Here is a 17,622-nt window from a genome sequence, read left to right on the forward strand (position 1 = left end):
TATAGCAGTAAAGTTGAAGGACAGAGGTGCAAATTTAGGTTTCGTTTCTCTCTCCTCAGAATAGTCTGAACTGGAGAATAGTCTGCCTAAAAATCAGGTGCTGTCTGTCTATGCTTGCTTTGTTTGCTTCAATATGCTCCTATGATGGAGACATAGGTGTTTGTGTTTCTCCAAAAACAACTAAAGGCCATAGGTTTGTGTTGGCAAATGGATTGTAATGTTTTCTCTGGTTGCCTGGCCCCACCTGGCAAGTGGCTGCTCTATTTTCCCTCAGGAGTGCTCTTCAGGTCTCAGGTATTCAGAAATCAGATTTTCCTTCTTGGCATAAAAGGTATTACTACTTCTCTTTCTCCTCTCCCTTTCTCCTCTCTCTCCTCCTCTTGTTCTTAAAGACTTTTTTAGCTAAAGTGGATTGTGTTGAGATGTTCTTGGCATACTAGTAACTTCTATTGGAGTAACAGTTCTAATTTGGAGGCTCCAGAGTCGTTTTAGGTGTCCTCCCTTCTCTTCTTTAACTGAACAGATATGAAAGGACTTCAGACAATGAGGTGACAGATTGACTTCTTTGCCAGACAGATAAGCAACTAAAGGGTAGGCAAGTTTTGCTGGTTAGTGCAGTGGAAAGACTAATGGCTTCTGTTCCCTGAAACAAAGATGGATTCAAAGCACATGCTCTAAGGCATCTTGGAACCTTAATGAACTGGAAACCCAATAGAAATAACCTCAGATATCTGAGGGATGGTCAGAGGGAGTCCTTCAGAAAGCTGATTCCTTCAGCCTTTTTGTGTTGAATTTTAATCAAATTCAAAAGGAAAAATAAAAGAAGTTTTTCATAACTTGGTGAGAGAATATTGCCAGGAGAAAGTGTGAGGGAAAAGAGTATGATAAACTGTAAAACTGTATTTGTTGTCACTGGATTGGAGTTCAGGGCATTTGGCCATTTTTTCGTTAATAATCAGTCAAGTAAAGGTTACTGCTGCCAGGAAATAATTTTTTATTGTCTTCTTTGTAATCCCATATTATTTAAAGGTAGAAATGTGAAAAAAAAAAAAAAAAAAAAAAAGCTCCAAGAAACAGGCATAAGCTATTTCAAACGTGGTTTTGGTTTTTGCCTTAAGATGACTATTTGAAGTTACTTTTTTCAAAATTGTGTGTCCCTCACCACTTTGCTGATGATATTACATGGTTGTGAGTTACCACAGGGATGGTGGGTGCATGTCTTGAATGAAATGGTAACTCCATCTTTCAGAATAAGCAGCAGACCTGCTGTGTCAACTGCAAAAATGCATTCCCTGTGTAACAAGGTAGTGAAATTCTCCTTTGAAGTGAAAGCAGTGTTTGTTTTTTTTTTTCTGGCTATTATTTCAAGCATTGCTTTCTTTTTTTTTTTTTTTTTAATGTTTGCTAGAATTTTCAAAGTTCCTCTATTCCTTGTAAATGTAGTTGCTTTATATAAAATCAAAATCAGACTGCCCAAAAACCCCAATAAAGGGTGTTAAACTGATTGTTTGTTGTGCTAGACTCTGGAAAATGGACAGCCATTGTTTCAGCAAAGCTGGCTACTACTCAGTGAGTTATTGAAATACAGTCTATTCAGGTTACCTTGAACACAACTTTTTCCTATGAACTCTGATCCAAGCAAAGCCAGCCACTATTCATAACTGAGCTTGTCAAGAGCAATTTCCTTCTTCTTGGGGAAAAATCCACTAACTGGTGGCAAGTAGGAAACTTTCCATGGTGAAGATGGATTGTTAAATGAGATTATTATTTTCTTCAAAATTAATTTTCTGTTTTCTTTGAAAGGAAAAAAGAAAACTAGTGTTCATCAGTGACTGAAGGAAAAAAAAATGAAAATTTCTTCAGAATGTAATCCAAAAAGATTGTCTTAAATAAAAATAAAGGGGGAGGAAAGCCTATTTTACACTTTTTTCTCTTCCTAACAGATTTATTAACCTTCATTATTTTATACTTGATCTTGTTGATTGCTGAGCTTTTTGAAGCCATAGCACCTGAGATGAAGGCTTTGAGAGATTCTGGGTTTCTGTGTAGGGAGGGAAGTATGATTTTGTTTTTCATAGAAAATAATTTTAGCAGATGACAGAAGATTTAAAAGGTAAAAGAAAATGCAAATAGGAACATTATTTATGCCTCTGAACCTTGTAATTTTAGGAGGTCTTTAATACTTGGTGTTGTCAGTACAGTGATAGTCTTGTCAAAATGAAAAGTGGAATCAATATGTTCCATTTTGTGTCTGCTATTCAGAGTGGCAGTGCTATGAATAATGCAAAGTATTAGTAATTTTCCAGAAAAGCGTTAGAACTCTTCAGCAAGAGGAAGATTTTAACTAGGGGAATTAGGGGCAGCAGAGCAGAAACCACCTCCAGTTGTAGCAGCAGGGAAGTCACATGCAGAGGCTCTCTGCACTGCAGCTCCTTTTGCATTTCAGCCCTGAGAGACGAAGGGAGAGATTCCAAGTCAGTCAACACTAGGCAGAAGATTAATAAGAAGGTAAAATTAGCCCACAACTCAAACTTCTAGCTGTTTCCTCACCATTTAACAGGTTTGTGTGAAAGTGCCACCACAAATGTAGTAGGTCAAGGGGACATAAAAGATATTTAGACCTTGGTACTATGAGGAACTTTTAATAAAAAAGTCAGTACTGTGGTTTTTGAGATTTACCATCTAGCTTAAAAAATGATCAAACTCAGAGAAATTTATAATGTGTACTGTATGATAAATCATGTATTTTATGTAATTCAGAGGTCAGCAGCAGGTTTCCTTTGTTGCTAGACAGTGTACTTGATGTGACTGGATTATTTCAGGGACATATCAGGAGCTGTTGGATACAGCTTCTCTCCCTTCAGCAAAAGGGAATTGTATCACTGGAATTCACGACAGCAGATAGCCTGAGCAGTATGTTGAAATAACACATGTATTAGCTAGTGAGTGCTTATTTTCTTATGTGAAAATTTTGCTACATATGCAGATTAGGAGAAGCTTAATAATTTTTAAAAATTATTTCTTTCCTGATGCCTGCAATAATTTTTTTTTTTATTATTAATGGGGCATATCTTTCCTTCTTCATCTCTTCACTCTTTGATTTTGAAGATCTATGTTGTAGAAAGTAAGCATTTTCCTTCCCAGTTCTTGTCACGTGAAGTCCTATTTTAAAAAGTTGCAAATAGAATGATCTTTTGTTTGTTTTGCCTTTCCTGTTGGGATACATGAAAGCAATAATATCTAATGCTCATTGAGAATGGAATTAATTTCCTTTTGGCTCATGGATTTTTTTTTTTGTCTCCAATTATATATTTAGTGTACAGAACTCTGACATTTGTTCTAATAAACCTCTTTTAAACTTTTATATTGTTTAAACTGGTTTTGTGGACCTCTGCTAAAAACAAAGTGTAGTGCTAGCTTCAAGATGTTGAGGCATTCATAGAATTTAAATGTGTTTCTGTTAATATAAGCATTTTTGAGGTTTGGGCTAAAATCTGCTGAGTATAATTTTTGTGTATGCAGTCAGTCTTTAAAGGAATGGGAACATTTGACCTGGGAAATGGGAGGAAAATGTGAACTACAGAAACATCTCACTATTAAAACAGGCTTTTCTATATTGTAGGGAATGCGATATTTTGAAACATTTAAATTCCATGGTAGCTGAAAATGATATTGTCATATGTGGAGATGTGAGCCTTCTGCATTGGGCCCTTCTTGATACATGAACATCATCCAACACATTTGGGGAATCCAGTACAAACTGTAGGTAGGCTCCCTTGAGTGTCCTCCCAGGTTCTGACATCCTTCAGCTTACCAATGGACATTGCTGCCATATCTGTGTTTTATAGCCCTTGATAGATCTCTGTTCTGTAAATATATAATTTCTGTTGAATTATTGTTGTTGTTATTATTCTTTTGATGATTTGAGTTTTTAAATCTAGTTGCATCCTTGTCATTCAGAATATCCTGTTGTAAGGATCTATGGTTTTTAATGCTGAATGTCTTTCAGCGTTATAGGGTCTTTCTGTTATCTCCTTGAGGTCAGATTTCTTATCTGCTCCCATTAATAGTCCGTGAAAAAATTGCTACTTTGCTGTTAACCCTTCTTTGTTATTCTTGAGAATTGTCTCAGCTCAGATGCTATGCAACCTTTCTCAGTGTCTCATTTTACTAAGAAACACTAAGAAAGTTTTATTCCTGTCTTTAGCTTCCTGTCCTTAATTATCCTATCATCTCTTTTTTTTCCCCCTCTTTTCTTTGTACTGGGAGCAAAGGATGTTTATTACATCTTCAGTGACTGAATTAAAGACCTGTTGCAAGCTAGAGAGGCTTTTCTGCTGATGCTGGTTCTTCCCCTTGCTGATTGTGTACCTGATTACAGTGCTGTCTAATACTAGCTAGGTTCAGGCAATCTTCTGTTTTATCCATTTTTTATCCACAGTGTGTTTGACTGTCAGTTCAAGTCAAGACTATTTTTCCTGACTAATGCTCTTTCTAGAGAGCCATTTTCTGTATATGAACAATGTGGTGTAGTGGAAGGTGTCCCTGCCCATGGCAGGGTGGTTGGTGCTAGACACACTTTAACTTCTCTTTCACACCACACCATTCTACAGTTCTGTGATGTCCTGTGGTTTTTCTCATTACGTGATTTCTCATTCTGGGTAATCTGGTCATGCATATTACTGCTCAAATACAGGTTCTGCACCTGAGTCAAGACAACCCCTCTGTATCAGTGCAGGCTGGGAGTTGAACAGATGGAGAGCAGCCCTGGGGAGCAGGATTTGGGGATGCTGGTAGATCAGAGACTAGACATGAGCCAGAAATGTGCACCTACAGCCCAGAAAGCCAATTGTATCCTGTATTGCAACAAAAGCAGCATGGCCAGCAAGTCAAGGGCAGTGAGACTCTACCTTGTATGACTTTTTCTTTTATGACTCCACCTGGAGTGCTGAGTCCAGCTCTGAGGCCCTCAACATAAGAAGGACATGGATCTGTTGAAGCAAGTCCAGAGGATGTCCATGAAGATGATCAGAGGACTGGAGCACCTCTCTCATGAAAACAGGCTGAGAGCATTGGGGTTGTTCAGCCTGGAGAAGGGAAGGGAGACCGTAGAGCAGCCTTCCAGTACCTGAAAGGGGCCTACAAGAAAGCTGGAGAAGAACTTTTTAAAAACAGAATGGAGTGACAGGACAAGGGACAATGGCTTTAAACTAAAAGATGGCAGGTTTAGAGATTAGGAAGAAATTCTTTACTGTGATGATTGTTGTAACAGGTTGCCACAGAAGTTGTGGATGCCCTGTCCCTGGAGACCAGGCTGGATACGGCTCATGACGTAGTGGAAGGTGTTCCTGCCTTGCCAGAGGGTTTGAAACTAGGTGATCTGAAGGTCTCTTCCCACCCAAACCATTCTATGACTTGCTGTTTTTCTCATAGACATCAATTTGCTAGAGTCCACATGCCCTCCATTAGGGAGGGCTGAAAAGTGGTGGGTATTTTCTTGGCATTTGCAGAAAGGAATATAAGCCATCCCTAACTGATTTTATTGAAGCTCATAATCCAAGCAGACAAATTTTCCAGATTCTTTTATGAAGGAGTGTTAGTAAACAGAATTAGCAGATGTACTGTCTCCCTGCTGTTGGTTGCCAGTGGGATTCATTCTTGATTACAGTATAATGATCTTCATTTTTGGTCTTCCCTGGATCTGTGCCCTCTGTAACAGGGTGGTTATTTAATGCTTACACACTGCTTCCAGCTGGCAGCCACTCATCCTTTTTTTTGGGCAATTTCTTTGTATTTTTTTTTTAATATTTCCCATACTAAGATGGTTTGAGGTGAAAAATACAAAAGCAGTGGAAAAGAAAGATATGATGTCTGCTTAGAACTACAAAGTGATTCCATTCTTACTGGTAAAACTTATCTTTGACAAATTACTCACACAATTTCTGATAACAGAAAAGAGAGAAATATATCGACCTATGTATTTTCTTGATGTTGTACATCATTTTAAGTTAGAAAATAGTGATGTACAAACATGTTTCATGTTTGTCACATCTAAATAGTAGCATTGTGGGCATAGTTTATCACTTTTGCAGTGTCAATGCCAGCAAAAAATTTGTATATGAATGAATAACTTATTCATTCATTTATTCACTTAATGAAAATATAGATGGTTAGCAGAAGATGTTGTTTTTTTAGATGCTGCTTCACTTGTTAAGATGCCAGAAAAAAAGAGATTAATACATTGTTGGCTGAAGTCAGGCAAATTAGCCCAGGCAAAAGAGTCCAAGCAAATCAGCTCAGGGGAAAAAAGTGGGAATTAAACTTGACAGCCTATTTACTTAGGTGGTGGTGGGGGAAGGAAAGTAAAAACATGCATTTTGCTGGAAGAAATTGGAAAGTCAATTCAAAGAAACCCCAAAATTATCCTCTACAAAAATGTAATGAGTGTGCACGGCAAGCTTTTGGTAGCAGTGGTAGGGGACAGGGAGGGGGCAGAGGGGCTACAGGGGTGGTTTCTGTGAGGAGCTGCCAGAAGCTCCCCCATGTCCGGTGGAGCCAATGCCAGCCAGCTCCATGGTGGGTCCGCTGCTGGCCAAGGGTGAGCCCTTCCTTCAGTGATGGTAGTAGCACCTCTGGGATTTAAGGGAATGAAGTTACTGCACAGGAGCAATTGCAGCTGGAGAAGAGAGGATTGACAGTATATGAGAGGAGCAGCTCTGCAGACACCTAAGGTCGATGCAGAAGGAGGGGGAGGAGGTGTTATAGCAGCAGAGCTGTGATTCCCCTGCAGCCCATGGTACAGACCATGGTGAGACAGATGCCACCCTGCAGCTTGTGGGTGTCCATGGTGAAGCAGAGGTCCACCTGCAGTCCATGGAGGACCCCAGACAATAGAGTGTGGGTGCCCAAGGAAGGCTATAAAAGAAATTAATGTACTGACTGAAGTCATCCACTGTGGCTGTGTCACCCTATGCAGCTGGGGTGCTGTGGTGGCATTAATGTGAGCAAGCCCTATGTTGATCACTCTTCTGGGAGAAGACCAGAAGGCAGTGGAGGAGGAAAAGAAAAGGGTTTCTGTTGCTTTTTGAGCTGGCTGAACCTGTGAAGGGGCAATCACAGCTGGTGTAGGGGGGCATCTGGGGACAGAAACCCTGCATTCTACAGTTAGCTGGATCTGCTCTGCCATCTTGTGGAGCTTCTCCCCAAGATGCCCACTGGACAATCTGCAGCCTGCCACTGGTGTCCCAATAAACTTTTCCAGCTTGCTGTCATCTCCAGAGGACAATCATCCCACACAGTTTGGCAGCCCACCTTGGAGGGCCTCAGTGCCACAACAGCACAGGATGGGAAACATTTGGCTTGGTGTACATTGGCAATGCTGATTTGGGAAACAGTGCCCAGCACCTGCCCACACCACAGCAATCTGCTGCCAGCGCTGTTGGCAGAGATGCACAAACAAATACCAAATGTATTTGAAAGAAGTCATCTTGCTGCTGTGTGGCCCTAGTTATCCAAATCCTTGAGATTGAATAGACACAATAAATATCACCTGGTGAAATAAAACTCTCACTAACTAGGGTTAAAAAATGTGTTGCGTTATATCTTACGTTTCATTAAAATGTGTAAATAATCTGTGCTCCTAAGTTAGATTTAGTAAGTTCTGTTACATTTATACTTGAAAACCTTCATGTCTACTATACCTTGACTTTTTGGTGTCTTCCAAAGTAGGAAGTTGTGCTTTTCCTTCTTTCATGTCATTTGTACTCACAAGCCCTTTTCTGAGACACCATGTTTACATTTTCTTTCCAATCACTCTAAGGCCAGCCGGAGTTCCCTAGCTGGGGCCAGAGAAGGTGGGGAATTACATTCGGGTTTTTAGCATGGTTGTGTTTAGTTTATATGATGAGACCTTGTCCTCAGATGCAATGGTCAGTTTGACCTCTTTGCAAACACCAGCTATGTGAGAGAACGCTTCACAAGCTGCAAGAGGATTCTCTGTGGCTCTCAGGAGAGTGGAGGAATTTTCCTTGGCTGGCAACAGTGAGGACTAGACTGCACTGCTGGCTGTAGTGGTGTATGAAGAGCAGTCTTGTAAGCAGGAGAGGTCACTGTAGGCTGAGCTCAGTCACTGGTTTTCCACATCATCGTTTTATTTCATTTCCTTTTATAAAAACTTGAAATTGGGTTGCTGCTGACACACATCCACATCTTCACCCTTCACGCGCTGTTCCTGGGCTGTGAGCAAGGTCTCCTGGTTTCACAGAAGTTGTGGTGTCTCACAGGGGCAGGGTGTAGACAGAGAATGTGTATTTTTTGTTTTGATTATGAGAGAAAGGATATTTTTGTTTTTCCACAGATGAATGGATGGAATGGAAATTATTTGTGAGGCATGTATGTATTTTGAGTTATGATTCCTTATTTAAATTGTCAGGACTGCTAATAATTGAAATGCATCCAGGGCAGAATGTGGTGTTTCTGTAATTTTTGATTGAGACACTGGCAATCAAAAAATAGGGAATACCTTGAAACCCAAGATTTTTTAATTTGTTTTGTTTTGCTTTTCTTTAAATTTTGGGTGTTCCTTCTACTGGGTAAAAGATAAGTTACTATTTCTGTCAGTACTCTTAGGAGTTTGTATTAGGAGGAAAAAAAACGTTCTCAAATCTTGTCACATCTTTTTGTATATGGTACAGTATTTGTCATAAGACAATAACTTCAGTAAATTGCTTATTGTTCTACAAAACAGCACCTTGAAGTTTGCTCTTTTTGTGATGGTATTAAAATTCCCAAAGGAATTTTGTAGCTCTTCACTCTCTACAACTACCTGAAAGGAGTTTTAATGAGGAGGAAATGAAAGGATGATTTGAAATGTCCTTAAGTTGCATCAGGAAGGTTCAGATTAGATATTAGGAAAAAAAATTCCACTGAAAGAGGTATTAGACATCGGAATAAGTTGCCCAAGGAAATGATAGTCACCATCTCTTGGAAGTGTTCAAGAGGCATCTGGGTGTGGCACTTGGGGATATGGTTTAGGAGTGATTATGGTGGTTCTGGGTTAACAGTTAAACTAGATGATCTTGAAGGTTTCTTCCAAACCTAATGATTCTATAAAATATTTTTAATCAGGTACTGACTTCCCCTTATAGCATATATGAGCTCACTATGGCAAATGAAATAGTTTATTACTAATCTCAAAAAAAACATATTAATAATACACCTTTGATTTATTTCTGATAGATCAATAATCTGATTCATTGACAGATTTAAAGGATTAAAGCATGTTCTGATTTTTATTTCAAAGAAAATTTTACAGAAAAGGAAAGCAGAAATTACCAGTTTAACTTTTCAGACGAAATTGTTATGTGAGTAGAAAAATATAGTTACTTGGAGCTGCAGGGCTGATTCCCAGGCCTCCCACTGCCCTGTTGAAGACACAAGCCCAGTGGGATGTGAGTGCTATGAATTCTAGCCAGGAGCTGAGGAATAAAGTAAAATATTGGTTTCTTTATTGTGAAAGGTTATGATCAAAGTAGCTCTGTGTTTCCTTCTGTATCTTTCCAGATTGTGTTAAAATAATTTTTTACAAGGCTCCTCCAGTGATTTAAATAGCAAGGCTGTCATCTGTCACCTTGCAAATTTTTGTCTCACATGGAAACATTTCTGCCCTGAAATATCTGTGTTCTGCTGAGAAAGCATGTTCTTAATCAGAGATGTGGCTTAATTAATGTTGCTTAGGATAGCAGAGTAACACTGCCTAGAATAATGTCATTCCACCTTGGCTTTCCATGCTTGGAAAAAAACCCAGAAATTCCCGAGTGACACTAGCACCAAAAAGCATCTTCCTGTAGGTGTTCTTGAGTTCTGTAATGACTAGCAGACCTCAGGCTGACCTTTCTTTCATCCACTTCTTGGTTGAAAACCGATTCCTATCTCATGGAGTGAGCAGATGCCGCAAAGGTACAAGGACACTCCAGCAGCTGAGTACAGATCACAGCAGTGGTGGTAAACAAAGCCTGGGAAGGAAGGGGCAGTGCTTCTACTGTGGAGAAAGCCTGGTACTTCTGATGTCAGGAAGGTAAAGTGCATGTCCTTGTGTGGCAAAAGATTGTAGGTTTGTTTGTATGAAAGCTCACCTGGCCTTTATCTTAAACCTTGAGTTCTCAACAAGGAGTGGGGAAGAATAGATTAGAGCCAGCCTGGTTGTTTCAGTAATACTACATCAGCTTACCCTAAAAAGAACACTAAAAATCTCTTTTTGAGTTAGTATCAAATGTTTACTTGTTAAAGCTGCAGGATTTTCCACATGAATTTGCATTGCTTTTATTGTACAGATGTTTCTCTGGCCATGTGAATCAAGTACTGTTTTCAGAATTACAAGAAGGTCCCAGTTGCACTTTTATGTTGGATATTGATACTCATGTCAGGGAATATTTTCTGACTCACCATATCCATTATTCTTGCAAAGAAATTATAAGTTTCTTTGTTGGGAGTTGATGTTCCTTTGCCTTTGTATGAGAGTGAGAAAAGAGTTAATGTTCTTAGCTGGGTGTTGCTACAGATTTCTAAGTCTTATGTAGGTGTTCTACCCATCTTCCATCTAATATGTCTGTCAAGTGTAAGCCAGATTGGACATAAAAGTATTGTCAGGACAGTATTTCAGATTTTTAAAAATCCAAGCAATTTATTAATTCATTGTAGGTCTTTAGGTTCTTGTGAAAGCAAAAAATATATATCACCGAAAACATTTCTGGTGGTGTCTATAGTAAAAGTACAATAAGCCTTTAAAGAAGTGCAATTTGTAATTCATGTTTAAAAACCCTGTTGGGATGATACGAGAGACACATTGCCTGTGCAATCTATATACCCACAGTAAGATTTCTTAGTAATCATAACATGGAGAATGGGGGCTGGTTAGCTTCAGCTCAGAGCCTTTAATGTCAAAATTCAGGTCTTGACCATAAATCTTCTGGTGTGTATTTAAGGCAAGCCCTGAATGTACTGTGGGAAGCAGGGGAAATGGATTGTTTATATCCCAGTTGGCAGTTTTTATGTTGTTTTCTTTAAGGGTTCCTCTCCATATGATTTACTTCCTAGCCCAGGGTCTTCTAGTGTGCTTCTAAAGTTGGATTCACATAACTGTGAGACAGAGTAGGAATCAGAAATCTATTTTAAAAGGTTTAAAGACCCAAATGGGGCTCTAATAAAGTTAGGTGAGAGGACTGAAGTTCTGGGAAGAGCTTTTCTCTGACGAGGCTTGAGATGCAGATGCTGTGCTGGAGGCCTGTACCCTGTCCTCCCCTGGGAGAGCAAGGGATGCTGTCCATGTGTTCCATGCTGCCAAGAACTTCTGTCTTGTGGAATACTCTCTATCACATTTTATTTACTTGATAAAATATGTTTAGTTGTTGGTTTGATATTGATGTGTATAGCACCTATAGCATTGTGAAAGCACATATCTAAATAGCAATGAAGATTGATTCTGCAAAGGTGAGATCCTTCCATCCTTGCTTTTCTTCTCTTAACCATTTTTTTGCCCCGTATGTCTCTGGAGTTGGGTGTATCTGCTTGCAGAGTAAGGCTCTATTAAATTAGATAAGGATAGTGGAATTCAATCCCACATGTTTATTACTGTGCTGAAGTACAGCTATAAATGGAATGCAGCTCCTCAGGGTTCAGTAGCTATGCCTAGTCTTTGAAAAATGATAAATAGCTTCTAATTAGATTAATGATATTTCATGAAAATGATAAATACTTTCTAATAACGCCTTTTCTCAGTAGGCTTTACACAGTTCAGTTCTGAAAATCAGAGAAGTTTACAGAATTGTAACCAAAAGTAATGTATGCTCTAATATTGAGTGAAACGTAAAAATTACAGCTTACATTGCTTCATTCCACTCATTGAATGCAGCAGAATTAAAAAACAAAAAATGGGGGGGGGACAGGTAATAATTGTTGTCTCAATTTTATTTATTCTGGCTACTTCAGGTTTCCTCCAGGGTTTATTTAGAAGAAAGAAGAGCCTGAAAATAATCTTCTGAATGTTTTAAATGTTACTCAGTATGAAAGTTGATTAATGTGTCCCACTTTGACTCATATAGTAATCACAGGATAATAATTGTGGGGTTTGCAGCAAGGAGGAGAAAACTACTTTACTTGTATTCTGGGATAAAATAACTTTTTGTTTTCTCTGCTGATATTTAGAAGTAGATAAATGGACCAGTAGATGACTTTAAAGATATTTGTTATAGCCTCAGCACAATTCTTTGGCTCTGAGATGACTATAAAAAGTATAAGATAAAGAAAACAGTCGCTATTAGAGAAAGAAAAATACAGTATTCAATTTTTGTCTTTCCTCTCCCACAGGACATTAATGTATGTATCCTTGAAAACTACCCTGAATGTTCTAATCCCAAGTTATTTTACATCATACCATATTTCTGTGGACAGCATCCAAGATGCAGGTAAATATATGCAAGGTATTTCAATTTGTTCAGCAATAACTATTGCCAACATTTTGTCAGAAGTTGGTAGTAAAGAGGTGACATTATTTGAAGTACAAGAGAAAAATGAAAGTACAAGGACTGTAGCACTGTGTGTGGTAACTGGATGCATATATTTTGAAGTAAGGATGGCACTGCAAATGTAACACTATTCTTTTTTCTTGATTTATAGCATGAATAATTCATCAAATCTGAATGTGTTTATGCGGGGTTTTTTTTTCTGGGTTACTCATTTTATCTGCAATTTTGTAATACATGTTTTTTATTTGCTCAGATGCTTGTATCAGGTTTATATGAGTAATACAGGTTTCTGTGTCCATCTAAAAAAACTATATTCATGCTTAAAACTACATAAAATATAGCCTTCTATTGCTTTGAGCTACCTCATTTAGGATCTATGCCATTCTAATATTGCTATATTACTGATACAATAGTAAATTCTTTATGCAATAATACTGGAATAATTTTAAATACTTCTCTTGGTTAAATATTTTTGTATTGTTTGTAACAAGTGTTCTTTATTAGGTGAGTTCCTATGTACCTGTGTAGGTACCTTAGGCTTCTCAATAATGAAACAACTGCACATTTTCCAGAATTTCTTTCAAAAGCCATACTTCTTGTAGCAGTAATAACAAGTGAAAATGTGTTACTTCTTCTATCTGAATTTCTAAATATGTATGTTGTAAAATCCTGCCTTTTTTTTTTTTTTTGCTTAAGTGAAGTTATGTATAAGAAACAAAACAGATTAATGACTTCATTTTCATGACACTTTTTTTTAACATATTTTGGCCTTATTTCCAAATTCTTACGATTGCACACTTAACTTGCATGTGCAAGTAATCCCATTAATTTTCTATATTAATGCTTTCACAAAATATCTCTGTGGAGTTCTCAAGCAGCATATTGAAGTACTGTTTTGTACCTTGTTGTAGATGTGGCTCCTGTCATGCCATTGCACTCCTTCAGCTACTTCTTAGTCCAATAAGGAGCTAAAAACAGGAGGCCCATAGTGTTTGTTAGGATACTTTGCTCTTCCAGAAAACGGATGAGTGCACAGAAGGTGGTAGAGCATGAAAAACCTGCTGCAAGTCTGCTCTAGTAGGAGTGGAAAGTAGTAATCTTTTCCACATGACACAGACAGAGCTTCAGACAAATGTTAAATTCACTATTGCACAGGGTCCACTATAGCCTAATGAAGTCAGGGAAGTGGTGTGATTTACAGCCACTCCCAGGCAGTCTGGGCAACTGATTTCCTTTAGCTTGGGACACTGGCATTATATCCCATGTCAGTGTGAATGATGGCTGCTGCTCCCAGAACATAACTAATGTGAATTGTTAAAAGGGATTTAGGATTCATATTCAGTCTAACTACACTGTGCTTTTGGGAAATGGAGAAGCATAAAGATGTAGTGAAGTCCTGCCAGCTTCTCCTGCTGGGAGAAAATACAGAAGAAACCGAAACGGTTCTTCAAAACCAGTATCAGTCACAGAAAAAAAAAAAAGTGAATCCTGTAGCAAAGCAGCAGGGCAGCCAGGGGTAATGACAGGGAAAGGGATGCTCCTGGAGACTTTGGCGAAAGTTAAAATGAAGGACAAGGTGAGAAATGGTAATGTCCTCTGTAGGATTTGCTGAGTAACAGCAGGCAGTGGTTGGTCCCAGCAGTTCTACTGGTATAGTTCAGGGACACCACCACCCCTCAGCACCTTCCAACACCAAGGGCACTCATTCTTCCCATCAGACAGGTTGTGCTTCCAAGTTGAAATACCAAAGTTCACAAGTTTGAGCTTATAAAAAACTTGGCAAAAGATATCTTCAGAATGGAGTATTTTCACACAGTGATTAGCCTCCTTTTAATGTGATCCTGTTTTTACATGCCAATCCAATCTTAGATGTTGCATGGAAAAGCTCAGTAAGCTAGTCAGTTTTGATGGGGGGTCTTTTTTTTTTGTTCTAAGTATAGCACTGAATATTTTTTTTTTTAATTCACTTGTGTTGTTGGCTTGAATTTTAGAAGTAAATGCATATTTAAACTTGGCTTTTTCTCTCCTCTGTCTTCCCCCATCAATTTCATACAGGGAGCCTGGTGAATGGGCCCTTGAAAGAGCAAAGCTGAACGTTAATGAAAATTTTCTGCTTGTGGGCATTCTGGAGGAGTTGGAGGATGTGCTGCTTTTATTAGAAAGATTCTTACCTCATTATTTCAAGGATGTGCTTAGCATCTACAAAAATCCAGGTAACTTTTTCCATTAAAAAGCTATTCTTACAGAAACTTCAGCTAAATCTGCATGGCTGCCAAAGGGTACGTGTTTCTTTCTTGTTCAGTTAATGGAGAAGTTTATCTCCCTTTTAGGGAGCAGATTTGATGATAGGGAAAGGTCATATATTCCACTTTTATCTAAATTGTTACTGTGTGGTTTTCTTTCCTTCCAAGCACTTGTTCAGTGATCTTTTCACATGCCAGAAAGGCTGCCCATTTTCACTGGAGTGGCTTCTTCTTCTTTTAATTGTGTCATACTCAGTTCTCAAATAATACTGTCCAAATGGTGTCAGCAATATGTACTTAAATAAGCCTTCAAGAAATGGTGTGGGGAGCTGGAGAGACTGCAGTTTCTCCAGGACCAGTTAATTATTTTTACTCAGCCTTCACTATGAGTTGAAATGAAATGAACCTTCAGTTGAGCTGAGTTTAGGTAAAATACAAATAAAATGTGCATTTACATCGCTTCCAATATGAAGCATGCTGAGGAAAAAGGCTTTGGAGTCTGGAGTAGAGAAATTAAAATGGAGAACATTCAGTCTGCTCCTTAATTTGCACCCCGTGGTCAATCTGAAAGGGTTCTCTGCATCAGTCCATCATTCCTCCACTTACTCCAACTCTTACTTATTGTTGACTTCTTTAAAAGGCAGTCTTGTGCCCTGTGCCTGAAAATAAATATGATGCTTCTGGAGGGGCGTGCATGTCATTCCAGCAGAATTGATTTCTTGCTTACATTTGACTGGCCCATCAACACTGTGTGCACCAAGCAGGGGTAAAACTTCCCTTCTTCCTTTGTGACTAGGTTGCATTTGTGTCAGTGTGAAATGCCTACAGCCATTAATATGAGTGTTTTGTACCAAGCTGTATATTCAAAGCATGTGGAACAAAGATTGAATTTGGTTTGTAATGCATGCAGCTCATGGCCAGCTTCTGACTGAGAACAGCTATTACAGTGGTCAGTCACTTTGGAGAAATTATAGGTTTCTGTGCATAACTGGACTTTATAGCCGTGACTTTCTACCAAATCCTTCTTCTAGGATGCATCTTTGGAAATTTTGTATTCAGCTGTGATACAGGTCCTAGGGAAAGTACAGCATTCCTTCTCTGAACATGCTTGCAGTGGGTCATTGTCTGCTTGCAGTCAGGCAGTTAAGGCTGCTCTTTGGAAGGTGGGAGTGTAGCTTCATGGTGCCATGTCCAGCCATAGAGCGATTTTGCTTAGTAACAGATGCAAGGAGAGTATTGTACTCGCATAAGAACAATGCCTGGTTTGAGATCAGGCATTTCCCTTATCTTTGTAAATTAAAAAATAAGAATTACTATGTTTCTAGTATGTGGAAGTCATCCTAAAGGTTTGCACAATTTGGTGTTGGAGGTTTCCCCATAGGGATGTTAGATAAAAGGAAGGCAGGGGGATCAACAGAAGGATAGGCTCTCTCTGCTATGAGAGTTTTCTTTGAGTTTATATGACTTCTTCAGCTGTTCTGTGCACTATATATTATCACTTCTTTTACAATGGGGGAAGCTAATAAGCAGCACATGGGGTTTTGATTTTCATCAGGGTGCCCTAGAAATTGCCAGGTGGTAAATAAGCAATCTGCCAGAATCATTAAGTGCTGGTTAATCTTTCTCCTCTCTGTATTTTCCAGTATCTGGAGAAAATTTGGTCACCTGTTACAGGACAGTGATTTCCTCTGGGGTTTCATGTTAAAGATTCACCACTTTCCATCAGTATTCCCTAGGTGGATTAAACCTTTATTTTATCTTTCCCATTCACTTATTGACTGGGCATATTAGTCAGAAAACAGTTTTCTTGTATTAACTCTCTCCTCCTCTTTTCATACACGCATATGTTTGAGGAGCTTTTTTTTCTATCATAATTATTTTGTGGTTATTTCTGAGTTGGTGCTAATGCTTACACAAAAAAAAAAAAGTTTAGCAGAATCAGCCAGAAAAATAAAACATACTGAAATGGTGTGTAAGAAATCCTACATTGTTGTTCTCCTCAGGGCATCTTAGACTTGATCTTCAACACCCTCTGCTGTTGCATCATGAAGTGCATGGAAGAAGCTATGTTGTTCTGCCAGCTGTGTGGTGGTCCCACAAAGTAGCAGATAAATTGGACCAAAACTGACCTTTTGTTGCAACTAACATTTGCAGATTAAATCTATACAGTTTACAATATTGTGTGCTGACCTGCTGCTCCACTTGAGATTCTCTTATGGCAGTCTTTGCACATAAACAAAGGGAGTTTTTCTAGAATTTATTTTTTGTCAGCTGAATATAACAAGATGAGGAAAACACAGTGAAGTATTTGTACAGAAAGGTGATTTACTTCAATGTCTGTGCACCAGAGTCACTGCAACAAGCAGTTCTGGATTAAAGGCAATTCAGAAACAGGATTTATAGAGCTCCCTTGAAGCAAAAAGTAGCTGAAGAAAGACAATTTCAGTCCAGTGTTGCTTTAGTGGATTGCGTAGATCAGAAATCACAGTAAGAAGCAGGCGATTGCTGTCCCACCAACATCATAATCTAAACTGTATTTAAAGCACCTTCCTGCTATAGGAAGCAAAATGCCTGATGGTATCAAACTTATAAAATCACATGTGCATTTAAGATACATCTGCAGGAGTTGTGAGTTAAATCTCTTCTTCCTGAAGTTGGGACTCTCCTCTGTCATTACAGTTTCTTTGGGTTGTCACTAGATCGCTGTATCTCCCACCTAAGCAAACTTCTTAGAATTGGAAACCTTCAGTATAGGTTGATAATACAGAAATCAGGAAATCTAGAAATTTTTCTCATCTCTGTTCCTTTGAACTGAGTAGGCCATATACTAAGTTCTCTGTTTCTTTTGTGTCTGTAGT

At 38.7% G+C, this 17,622-nt stretch overlaps 1 protein-coding gene across 1 annotated transcript in view; it reads left to right on the forward strand.

Annotated features, from left to right (window-relative positions):
- UST (uronyl 2-sulfotransferase) overlaps nt 1-17,622 on the forward strand; it is a 147,306-nt gene that overhangs the window by 101,645 nt on the left and 28,039 nt on the right. Inside the window, exons 6-7 of the mRNA XM_056488079.1 lie at nt 12,364-12,461; nt 14,577-14,734. Of these exons, the coding sequence (XP_056344054.1) occupies nt 12,364-12,461; nt 14,577-14,734 (256 nt within the window). The remainder of the gene's footprint in view (nt 1-12,363; nt 12,462-14,576; nt 14,735-17,622) is intronic.

This window comes from Oenanthe melanoleuca, chromosome 3 (assembly GCF_029582105.1).
Source record: "Oenanthe melanoleuca isolate GR-GAL-2019-014 chromosome 3, OMel1.0, whole genome shotgun sequence".
NCBI lineage: Eukaryota > Metazoa > Chordata > Aves > Passeriformes > Muscicapidae > Oenanthe > Oenanthe melanoleuca.